Genomic DNA, 13307 nt, shown 5'->3' on the forward strand with positions numbered 1-13307 from the left:
TAAGACAAATTAAAATAACTCCCAAAATTAAAATCATACCACAATTCATAATGTAGCATCCCAACCTGGTCAATATATTGTGGCAACTGCAATGCCTTGTATAGAGGAACAGTATCTGGGACCTTGACCAAAAGTATTATATATGTCACAAATCTAATACTGAATATTAAATCCTCATATAGTTTAATAAATTATCTCCCTAATATGGAACAAGCTCCAAGACTAGAGGAACTTTCAATAAACTAATCACCAATATGGTCTTGTATTTATATTGCTTTTAACTAATCAGGATTCAAAAATAATGAGCAAAGAATACACAGTACTTACATATATGAATTACAGAAACAGCTTCTTCCCCATGAACTGACTGGGTTATCTAAAAAAGATCTCTCTGCTGTCTGGAGTGATGAAAACCATCCATTGCAAAAGCCTGAGACATCACCCCGGAGCAGGACTCGAGGGTGACGTCACTTCCAGCTTTCCCACGGACAGAGGAAAGTAAAACCATGCCTCCCTGCGATCTTGATTGACTGTGCCAGGATGGCAAAACTCCTGCTCAAACGCGCAATAGTTCATTAATTCCTAGTACAAGCAAGGGAAGTCAGGTTACCCTGGTAGCCAACGCCAAGCTGCACATGCACATCTTGACAGCCAAGCAACAATCAGGCAGGTAAGAGGAGTTGTTGCAGAAGGGAAATTGCCTGAGCCTTTCTGCAAAAACCACCTGCCTGAATCGCAAAAATTCACAGTGGGACTTTAGTTCCACTTTAAGCTAGAACATGAGACGACTTTGAAGCTTAACTGTAAGAGACCAGGGCTTCCAAAATGAAGCACTGCCTAATACAGAAATTGTGATAAGTAGTAACTGAAGATAAATGATTTTTAGCAGCCTAACTACAAAGAAAAATGAGGTGATGAGGCAACACTAAAATGGGCACACAAAAACATGGAACATCTCTCATGACACTTTGACAACATACAGAATAAGTGTACAAATCTTAAAATGTTTCTGACAGTAAACAGACTGCTGTTTTTAAAGTATACAGAAATAAAGGAATTGGTTAAAACAGAATGGATAGCATTTATTTAGAGTGGTATATAGTCTACTCAGATAGGTATTTTTTTTTTGGTTCAATATCTTGCTTTACCTGTTTCTGATGTAGTGCAGGAAAACATATTTGAGAAGTATTATTAATCCTGTAAGGTACACATTGCCAGAACTGTGAAAGCTTTTTTGCATTAGGCATCCATACCTAGAATAATAAAAACAGTGTAAGACACAGGTTAATAGGATAATCCTTCAAACATCATTGAGGACAACAGTATCTTAATTATAAGGTAAAGTAAAAGTAAATGGTGGAAAAATCATAATTTATATATCATATCATTAATTTATAATTCATAATTTGACTTCTACAATGGGAACACTCCCATTTATACACAATCAAAAAAATTATGAAGCCCCCGCCTCTGAGATCTTTTGATGTTTTAACTTCACAGACAAATCACATGTTCTCACTTGACAAACTCACCTTATTTAAAAAAATATGTTTGCAAGATCCCCAAGCAAAGGGAGTTATTTACAAAATCTATGATACCATTATACAACATCAAACTTCATAACAATTCCCCCATGTTACCCAATGGTAACAAGATTTAGAAATTACACTACAAATCTGATTGGTCCAAAATCTGGAATAGCATCAACACTTTGGCAATTGAAGCTAATTACAAACTACTCCTGAGGTGGTACGTGGTTCCCCAATCTATAAAGAAATTTCAACCTCATGCAGATGGTTATTGTTTTCGTGGTCGCAGGACAACAGGAACCCTATACCACATCTAGTGGGAATGCCCCATAATAACTAAATTTTCATTTTGTCTGAATCAATCTGGCTGTAAAACACATACCCAGCCTGTAGGTCCTGCCACACACCCTACACAGTTTGGAAGAAAGTCATGGCTATCCCATCTCATCCTGGTCAAAGCTCAAACATCTGGCCGTTGCCAAGGTGGGTTTTTAAACATAAGCTTTATTTCTTCTGACTATTGGCAGTGTTGTGCTCTGTGTGTATGTATTACAAAGCTGGTCTAAAGGAAACTAGTTCTGTCTCTCTCTGTTCCTTAACCAGCAGACACCCGAGATCTCCGGAGATTGTTCCGTTCTACTAGTGTTAGAGGCTATTGAAAGCTTGTGTAATGTTCACACAGTAAAAATTAATAAATAATATGCTTTAACACGTAGCAAAATGAAGCTTTGATACATCCTTTTAATGGTCAAAGTCAATTGTCATGTTGCATGACACACATAAACCGTTGTGTATAGGTAAAATAAAATTTGGTAGCGATCTAAAAAGTTTTAGCCAATGCATGAGATACTTTACCCTCTATGCTACTTGATCCCCTTGCCTCCCATGTGGCAATATATATATATATATATATATATATATATATATATATATACACATACATATATATATATATATACACATACATACATACACATATACATATATATATATATATATATATATACATATAACATACATATATATATATATATACACATACATACATACACATATACATATATATATATATATATATATATACATATATATATATATATATATATACATATATTTCTCAAGACATACGGCAGGTTACACAACTTCAAACGATACGATTCCCCAAACTTACATAGATGTACTGCTTCAATGTATGGTTGTGCTCAAAATATTATTATAACCTAGCATTTGTATAGGACCGACAAATTATGCAGCGCTGTACAACATCCATAGTCATGTCAATAGCTGTCTGTCAATGAGGCTCACAATCTAATGTCCCTAATATAGTCATATGTCTTTAATACAGTTTAATAAGTGAACTTGGGGAAGCCAATTAACTAAACTGCATGTTTTCGGAATGTAGGAGGAAACCGGAGTACCCGGAGGAAACCCACGTAAATAAAATGCAAACTCCCCACATCCATTCAGACTGGGCTTTGTTTAAAGAAAAAACTGTCAATGAGAGTCAGGGTAGCCTGCCAACTCTGCTGTCTGCTAGAGTGTTTACCACTCCAGGATGCCTTCCATCAGCTATACATGTTTTTTTAGGCAAATGCTAGTGCCTGTGCAGTGCTTTTTAGGCTGTTTTTTATGAGCTCGAGTTAAACAAACACACACACACACAACATTACCCCTCCAATATTAAGTATTGAAACCAGACCTTTCAACAGAATAAGAGTCTTTCTAAATAGGAAATAGGGCAGTGAGCTAATGTGCCCCTCTCTTATCCAAAAAACGTACTCAGGAATGATGTGTAGCCCCCTTCCTTTTTGAAAAACCAGACCTGCCTACCCACAATGTTGGGGAGCAGCCTCTTCCCCACAATGTGGGTAATATTGTAGGGGTGCCATTTGGAATCTGGAAGTCTCCAGATGTCAGTTCCCACCCCCCACATCCTCCGAGATTGGCATTAAAAATCGATTACAAACATCTAAGCAAGGCTTTTTAAGCAATTAGACACTTTTCATTCAAATCTATGTTGCCGGCAGAACAGCAAAACGCCACTAAACATTGCCTTTAGAGTCCAAAAACCACATGGAGAGGTGGCGGCCTCCTGCTGCATATAAAGGAAAATGAAAAAATATATTTAGGCTAATGGTAATTTTCCATTTGTAAGCATTAGCTTAGTAAAACCTTGCTAAAACCTAAGGTCTAAACACAGCCAAAAAACTGCATTTATATGGAGCTCTCTCCATGCTGGAGGACTTAGCGCAGAGTTATAGTTGAGATCAACAATTGTTAACCCACACAAAAACCCTGGTGTACCATTGTTTAGGTTTGCTCACATAACTTATAAGGCTTAGTTCACATTAGTATTTTTTGGAAGCTGTGGGAATGCATACGACTTCTAACAAAAAATGGTTATTGGAGTTTACATTTGCAATTTTTTTTAGATGCTACAAACTGCTTGTGACTGCTATGCAAGCATTTTAAGAATTTTTAATACAAACAAAAAACAAGGCAGAGTTGGCCAAACAGGCCTGGCTGAGCATTAAAACGGAGGAAACCCAGCATCTGGTGATGTCCATGAGTTCAAGACTACATGCTGTCATTGCCAGCAAAGGGTTTTCAACCAAGTATTAGAAATGAACATTTTATTTTCAGCTTTTTAATTTGTCCAATTACTTTTGAGCCCCTGAAATAAAGTGTCAGTGTCTTAATCAGGAATTTCATTCCATTATTGCATTAGCACTCTCAAGATGGATTATTGATAAACCAACATATGACTTTCTTAACAACAAATATCCTAAAATACCTGTATTTTATGCATTACCTAAAATATATAAATGACTAATCAATCCCCCCCAGGCGGCCAATAATATCTGGTATAAAGAGTGTTTCAATTTTCACGATCCTTTCTAACAACTAACAATTGCACGATGCATGAACGAGTGCTGTACATACAGCACCGTTCTGCTGTATGTAGAGGGGAGGGGGATCGTTCTTCTTCCATCCTCCGTAGATCCGACAGGACTATCGTTCAGGCGATGGACACTGTACACACGCCAGATTCTCGTCCGATATCGGCCCTGAGTCGATTATCAGACGAGAACCATTACACGTGTATATGTAGGCTAAGACCCTTTGTCTACAGCTTGCCCTCATATCTAAAGGACAAGCCTGAATTACTAAAAGTCCTGGTTTGAATATACCTGAGAATACAATACTAGTGGGAATTGACATAGAAGCATTGTATTCTAGTATGCCTCGTGATAAAGGATTAGAAGTGATTCATTCATTCTTGCTGGAAAAAAGCAATGAATTAGAAGGCCAAAATACTTTTGCGCTGGATTTACTTAGGCATATACTTACAAAGAGCGTTTTTTCCTTTGATGGCTGTACATTCCTCCAGGTACAGGGAGTCGCGATGGGGAACAAATGTGCCCCCACATATGCAAACCTGTACCTGGGGGGATGGAAAAGGGAAATTTTTTCGGATGATGCCTTATCGATATAGCTTAGCCAAATATTCCTGTGGAGAAGGTATATCAATGATGTCTTCGTGTTATGGACAGGTTCTGAGCAATGCTTGACTAACTTTATTGACCAGTTGGGACACAATTCCTTTAAATTGAAATTTACGTATCAAAGTAGTAATAAATGCTTACCCTTTTTAGATATTGAGATTAAAATTAACTCTGATCTCACATTATCTACTAATCTTTTCTGAAAACCTACTGCAGGAAATACCATCCTGCTAGCAGAAAGTGCCCACCCAAAGCATTTAATTAGGAATATCCCCAATTCTCAAAATCTTAGGATTTGAAGAAATTGCTCAAATGATAGTGACTTTGAGGAGGCTGCAAAGGCACTACGGGAGAGACTCTCCAAAAGAGGGTATAGTCAAAAATTATTAAAGAAAACCTATCAAAAAGTAAAAGCCAAAACCAGAGCAGAGACTCTATGAATCCAACACCACAGTACCACAGAAAATAGTGAATAATAATGCGTTTTTCAGGCAATCATTTAGAATTGAAAGAGATTTGCAAGAAACATTGGTCCTTATTAACATCAGATCCCATGCTAAACAGGTTCTTACCATCATACCCACAACTTAGCTTCAGAAAGTCACCTTCTCTAAAGGACAAATTGGTTAAAAGCCATTTTTCGATCCAGGAATTGGAAAGGAATCGATTAAAAACTGGCACCTTTCCCTGTGACAGTTGCAATTACTGCCAATAGATTTACAAAATAACAAACAGCTTTCATGTTCCAATAAAGTATAGAAAAAATCCTAATGGCACAGTAAATTGTAGTACGGAAGAAATAGTATATATGGCCTTCTGCAGCTGCGGGAGGTACTATATTGGAAAGACCAAAAGATGCTTCCGAAAACGAATATATGAGCATTTATATAATGTAAGGAGTGGTAAAATCATAACGCCAATAAGCTACCATATGGCAACCAATAATCAATTCAATTTGGATGATATTTGGTTTACAACGGCCTTAGAAAAAGTTTATATAGACTCTAGAGGCAGCGTTTTTTTGTAGGAAACTTACACAAAAAGAAACAAAATGGATTTTTGAAATGGAAGCTACGGAATTTCCAGGTCTAAATGAATGCCTTAGTTTTAGTTCTTTTCTATGAATTTCACTAATTGCTATTGCTTTGTGCAAGATGAGACTATTTGGAGGTTTGGACTTATCTTCAATAGATAGCTGTGTAACATCTTATGAAATTCAATGTCCCTGAAGGTTATTTTTGTTTTCTTTTTTTTTTACATTTTTTCCGTTTTTTTCCCATGGTAAAGATGGCTCAGCGAGATCCGCACTAAGGGCAGAAGCGCTGCACCGTCATACACAGGAGACGTTTCCTGTGAGGGGCGGGGCATTTTTCCCACCACGAGGGACGCCGTCATTTGGTGTGGAGGATAAGAAGAGCCAGGACACGGAGGCACAGTGCCTCTCTATTAGGAGAACATTCTGGGCCTGATTTAATAAAGCTCTCCAAGGCTGGACAATATACACTTTCATCAGTAAAGCTGAGTAATCCAGCAAACCTGAAACGGATCTGGTCCAGGACTGAAAACATTTGCTAAGAAATAACAAATGACTTTTTAAAAATCCATTCCAGGTTTACTGGATCACCCAGCTTCACTAATGAAAGTGTATCCTCACTAGCTTTGGAGAGCTTTAATAACTCAGGCCCTCTGTGAGATGATTTTTAATTTTCAGCTTCTGCTGTTTCAAGAGGGAGGAGATTACATGCTTGTGAGTATAGATTAATCATTTAGAATTTTAATGCTCTGGCAAATTCAGATACTGATCATTGGAGTTTTAAGATTGATGTATGTGTGTATGTATGTGATTGGAGGTAGATAGTAACTAGGATATACATATATTTTTTAGAACTTTGGATGTGTGGTCAGCTACATAAATATCCTGATGTGGGTATCTTTTGTTTTCTATAGAGGAATTAACATAATTTGTTGATTTACACATGGTGAGAGGTTATTACATACACTAAAATTTAGGTAACTGTGGTGAAAATTCATTGGCTTTTTACTGGATTTTTGTACTATTTAACTTGTTTGGCACATCGTGGTCTTTTATAGTATAATTATATTAAATGATTTATGCCAAATATTGCGGTTTGAATATTAACGCTGATTTAGACCTTGTCTATTGGTGATTTAAGTAGTTTTTCCAATTACCTGAAGATTGGAGACAGCCATAAGGCTGGTTTAACCTCAGGTGCTATTATTTAAGGTATTTACACTCACTTTAGTTCTTTATTTATGAAATTTTAAGAAACATGCTATAATTTTTTTTTTGCCAAAATGTGCATTTAAACTTCTATTTACACAAAGATTAAAATCAGGAGATACCCATATTCAAAAATAAGCTCAAAATTGGATAGTGAGGTTTGTTTCCTCCTGTGTCAGCTTCTAGCCTGTTCTCTCACCTATGTATATAAGGTGAATATCTAACAAATGTAAGATATACCTTTTAAATTCTACAAAATGTATTGTTGATATTTAAAATAAAAGCTTTGTAAAAAAATGTTTTTGAAATATGTTTTTGATTTTTAGCATTGATTTCTCCTGAAGAAGTAGACGTGTTCCACGAAACAAGTAAAGGTTGTTCTATGCTCAAGTTATCTTGATGTTTCTTCATTGGATTGATATATTTTTAAAATTGAAAACATTTAATATCGAAAACGTTTATATTGAAAATGATGGGGTTTTTTTTCAGAATTGTTAAAGAAGTTTTTTGCTCTATTGGTAATGTGAGATACATACACTGCCAGAAAAGTCCCTTCACTTTTTCTACTCTTCAAATTTATATATTTTTTGGGATGGACAGGTGAAAGCAATTGAACTCATAGGGTGGAAGGCTTCATTTTTACTTATATGTTTTAAAAATCACTTATAATCAAACTAATACAAATTCTAATTATATGTTTAAAAAAGGTATCCCCACTCTGTTCATTCAAATCAACCAATAATATTTTAAAGAACTTCTTGGAGTGGTCCATGTCTCTGGTGTCCATCAATTGCAATGTAAAGAGATACATGGGCCATTATGAGCCTCCCATAACTGTGTTTTATATAAATATGTAATTATGTGTTTTACAATGGAAATCAATCTAATTGTAAATACGTATATGATATTAAAATGTGTTAACACCACTGATCTCCCCTGCCAGTCCTGAAGAAGCAGAATATCATAGCCGGTGTCCATGCAGGAGATACTCAATATTATGTAATATAAATGTTTATTGTCATTTTGTATTCAAATAAAAGTTTTTATATCAGTAATTCTGGCCATTAAAGTCCCAAATTGGATTTTCTATTTTTTTGTTATGACTTGAACTAGGGAAAGAGCCATGGAAAGATGAGATATAGGGGAACTCTTAATACTTTTTCTATTTCCATCAAGTCAGTTGGGTTTTTTGTTTTTCATGGACAAAGAGGCATCTAATCTTTTCTGTCTCCTAACCACCAGCCTGAAAATCTGTTGGGTAATCATATGAGCAGGTAATTTCTCAACCATAAGTGGCATCTGGGCAGGCAGTTTTTTAAGTCAATAGACCTGCTTGCATCTCCAGTTATATCCAAATGCCAGCAAATACTGGCCATCACCCTGGCACAAAAAAAAAATGTTTTTTCCCTATGTTTTAGAACCAATAGCATTCATTTTGAAAGGTCTTTTGAAAATAAGGAAGGATTCAGAAAAACCAATGGTAATTATTTCCTATTGGCTGAAATTGTAAAGGTGTTAACTCCAATTATGACGGCAAATCCTTTTATTCTTTCTTGCCAGGACTAACTTTTCCATGGCCATAAGCAGAATTCTATCTGTGGCAGCCCAGGACTGAATGCCAACTGGCTGAAAGGCAGAGGCTCCTAGCATCTGGTTATTCGCTATGTATGCTCAAAGCTTACAAACATATATAAACAGATGCCACAATATATAGAATGTTTTTATTTGAATAGCAGAAATCAAGGGTATTCTTAGTTAACCCATCACCAGCACAGGGTCCAGAATGTTCTGCATTCAGCTTCAGACGAAGAACTTGGGGCCAAGTTTTTTAGGTCTGAGTGTCAGCCCCCCGCAACCACCGATAGGTGGAACGTCTTTTGCAGTTGAAAAATCAAAGCCTTCAGTAAAGTAATGCTTTTTATGACAAGACTTGCCTCCGGTCCTACAAGGTATTAGGGAACTTCCTTTCCATCCAGTCTAGGTCTGCTCAATAAGAAAATGGACTTGGAAGATTAAATTCTTGATTTATTATGACCATGACAAGCAAGGTTTCAGAACTATGCTCCCTCTTGGAAAGGAGCCAGGTTGCACCTATTTTCCTGAAATGTATATGCATCTATCATTAAATGTCTTGTTTAAGGAGTATCCTGTGTATCACTCCAACTGAGAAGTAATTTCTCAGCATGGAGACACTAATTTTCTGAAGGTTCTCATGAAAATGAGAAAGATTTTCTCAATTTAGCTTCAGAGAAACAATGATTTGATAATTATGGATGTTCTAGTCAGCCTCTCTAGCAGTACTTAATGGAGCACAACACTACTATTGACAGATTTTGCATCCTGGGGTTTTTAATACCATGTGGTAAGAATACATCATGACGGCTTGATTCCATTGCAGGAAGTCAAGAGACCCTCAACTAGGGAAGGGGCCACCATATAAATTTTATTTACAGAAGTATCTACTGAAATGATCTGTAGTTAACCAGTTGAAAGTCTTCCAACATTCATTTAGCTTTATAGGTTGGAGCTTAGGCCACATTGAGGCTTCCATTTGGCATGTGGCTCTTTCTTGTTTTGAACATTGTTTCTTCCCTCCCTTTATATTATTGCTTGCTACATCCTGTGTGTGCATGCTGTCAGAAGAGTGTCAGGAAAATGGAAAATTGTTGTCATACTTACCTGTAATTTTCCTTTCCTGTAAACTCCTATGACAGCATGTTTCCCTCCCTTCAGTTGCAAGCTTGTTACAGAACACCTGCAGGGCGAAGGGAGGTTACTTTTATTGCTTTGGTAAAGTGGTCATGTGGAGAGCAAGGGGTGGAGCTTACCCATGTGTGCATGCTGTCAGGAGTTTACAGGAAATGAAAATTACAGGTATGACAGCAATTTTACATTATCTCCATTCTTAGTAGCGGTCGCCAACCGGTGGTTCGCAGCTCTAGCTGGTGCACCCCGAGCGGAGTTAGAAGGACCCCGCTGGGTGGACGCACCAGCAAGAGCCACAGACCACTTCCCCCAAGCAGCTCCCAGGCTCGGGGGAGGGGCGGGCTGTGATGTAATGACATCACTCTGGGGGAAGTTTCTCCCCCTTTGAGTGACACTCAAATTTGTGATGAATTGGTGATTTTAGTGGTCTGCCGCACCCAAAAGCTTGGCAACCACTGTAACAGAGTGATGAATGTAGCATTATAGGTCAAGCTTAAGATAAGCTTAGTTCACATTAAGAATAACAAACTGTGCCATTTACCACTCCTGGATTAAAAATGTGTAAAAAATAAGACGAGCCTTTAATGGTAAAGTATTTTATTAGATGTTTATTAATTTATTTATTTTTTTTACAGGTTATCCCACAATGAAAGGATGATTCCCAGGGCTGCATTCATGACATGAGCACAGCCATGGGACTCCTGACAGTGTGGGATCCCCAGGCAGGAGACAGTGTGGGATCCCCAGGCAGGAGACAGCAAATGAGGACAAGTCTCCCCATTCACCTCTAACGCTGAATGGCTGAAAAAAGGGAAACCCTGATGATGCTTGAGCATTGTCAGGAGTCCCACGGCTGTGCTCATGTCATTTCATTGTGGGATAACCTATAAAAAAAAAAAGTTAAACACAGTTAACACAAAACACACACATTTAATAAAACACTATAACATTAAAGTCTCGTCTTATTATATACATGTCTTATTATATACATGTATATTTAACCCTTTTAGGCAATGAGTAAGGGGGTTTATGTACCCTGTACTTATTCCCTGAAAGGGTCAAATTTAAACCTTTTATAAACACTTATGTAAAATCGTGGCATATCATGGTAAAACACATCATAGGCGATTAAGTTTTATGGTGATTTTGTAAAAGTGAATAAAAACACATGAATGTTGTAGGAACGTTTACATGCATTTTTAAAATCGTCTGTGTACACCCAGCCGTAGGCTTGCTCTTAAAGGATTGTATAAACTCACATAAACTAATTCAAAAGTGGTATACGAGTTTATAAGCATTTTAAAAACAGTCCGTGTACACCCAGCCTAATGAACTGAGAACATTAGATTTGTGATGTACTGTGTTGTCTACTTTTTGACCACCCAACTACAGATTCTCCACACCCAGCTGAAAAAATAATGAACATGTTTTCAATGTTCCCCCCAGCCCCTTTTAGCCGGGTGCACCACCCGGCTGTTTTTGGGTAGTTACTGATGAGTTGGGTCACAATACAGGGGCTGCCACCCGCTTAAAATTTCTTCCCATCCAGCTTAAAATAATTTCTGGCTTGAGCACTGTGTTTTGATGCACAGCATTAGAGAAACCTGTTCATTTGAATAAGCCCTACACTATTCTAGGAGAGCAACGCGCTGGCACCACAGCATGTATAGATCCTCAAAAAGCAAGCATTTTGGTGCCCCTGTGGTGAAGAAAAACTCCTATATAAAGAGATAAATGACTTGTTCTAGATGCTTTTAGTGCCTAATCAATTTGTTTAAATACTTTCACGTGCTCAGGTTTAATGGGGATTTAAAAGGGAGACTGAGTTCTAAGGACACTTCCCATTATTTAGCTTTTTATTGCTTTAATTGGGAATAGTAACAAGCCTACAGGCACAATCCAAACAAGAAAATTGTAAAAAGAATCTTCTTTATATACAAACAGGGACAGAGACTGCCATGTGGGCACAGACCTATTGGCTTACAGTGTGTCCAAATATAAGCAAAACAATTGCTATTTTCACCTCTAAAAAATTTCCGAAAACTATTACACGAAGAACACAAGCAGTCTGTGCATAAGAAAGCTTAAACTGCCTAGTAAAAACTGGAGACCAAAACTTTAGAATGAATTAACTAAATTAAAGCTTACGAAACAAAAACGCGTTTTGTCAAACTGTTTACACGTGATACAAACTTAATAATCACAGATTGTGCTCCAGCAAGCCGCGGTTTAATGTTGGTAGATGTGGGAATCAATCGAGCACGGTAACAAAAAGCAACTAATAAACTATCACGTGTAACGTATAACTTACCCGGTAGCACTGACACAGAGCAGCTGCCATCTTTCTAAAGGAATCCACTCTGACCTTCGCGCACACCAAAAGCATATGACGCCGGGCCCTTTTAGATGACGTCAATAACGTAACGGTTTGAATGTGGAAAGTGAAATTGCTGCTGGGTCGCTTGTTAGTGTTCTCTTTTTTTTATAGCAATAGAAAAAAACGCGTTCATTATCTTTAACCATTTCATAGGCAGCTCCATGGCTTTCGTTTTCTAACATACATTTATTTATACAGATACCATACTGTCGCGCTTCCCCACAGACAAATGTGAAGTTCTGTAATGCATGCTTAGTGTTTGCGGAAAACATAGACACAGGAGCCTAGCGTGGAAGCTGAAACCCAACAGTCATCTACAGCTAGCAAAATAGAATAAAACGTTGATTTGTTTAAATCTATCCTCTATTTTTAAATGAGGAATTTTTTTTAATAAGATTTTATAAAGTATTGTTGATCCCTAAGACTTTTTCCATAGAAACCATGATTTCTATGCTCAGCACTAAAATTACCAACATCAGGCTCAGGTGGTTCTGGACATATAAACAGGGGTGATAGATACATCAATCATTCTTAACTCCATACACTATCCTATATAATCCCATCCCTAGCACACATTTGAGTTCTTTACCAATATTTGAGTATCAGTTCCTTTTCTAGAGATTCCATTGTGCTCAGTATCCATTCTTCCACCACACAATTTTTATAAAAGAAATCACTAAAGAAGAGTGCCTATTTTTTTTACAAACATTGCACACTCAAACTGCACACAAAATCTAATTACTGCAACACATACCATGGGAATGTACCTTCTTGCTTTTCAGTAGGGGACTTTTTCATTCCTCTTGGCCTATTTTACTATAATTTATTGGAATTTGCTTACTTGTCGGTCCCCACATCCAATGCCATGTACACCATAGTTTATATGTACACCACTAAAGATAATAACATGACAAATTATGCCTAGAATTTATGCCAATCAATGTATA

At 37.1% G+C, this 13307-nt stretch overlaps 1 protein-coding gene across 1 annotated transcript in view; it reads right to left on the reverse strand.

The window, feature by feature from the left end:
- TIMM44 (translocase of inner mitochondrial membrane 44) overlaps positions 1 to 12388 on the reverse strand; it is a 97359-nt gene extending 84971 nt beyond the window's left edge. Inside the window, exons 1-2 of the mRNA XM_072405059.1 lie at positions 12295 to 12388; positions 1149 to 1253 (exon numbers count right to left, since the gene is read on the reverse strand). Coding sequence (XP_072261160.1) covers positions 1149 to 1253; positions 12295 to 12369 — 180 coding nt within the window. The 5' untranslated portion in view covers positions 12370 to 12388. The remainder of the gene's footprint in view (positions 1 to 1148; positions 1254 to 12294) is intronic.
- Positions 12389 to 13307: the final 919 nt, after the last annotated feature.

Source organism: Pyxicephalus adspersus, chromosome 3 (assembly GCF_032062135.1).
Source record: "Pyxicephalus adspersus chromosome 3, UCB_Pads_2.0, whole genome shotgun sequence".
Lineage (NCBI taxonomy): Eukaryota > Metazoa > Chordata > Amphibia > Anura > Pyxicephalidae > Pyxicephalus > Pyxicephalus adspersus.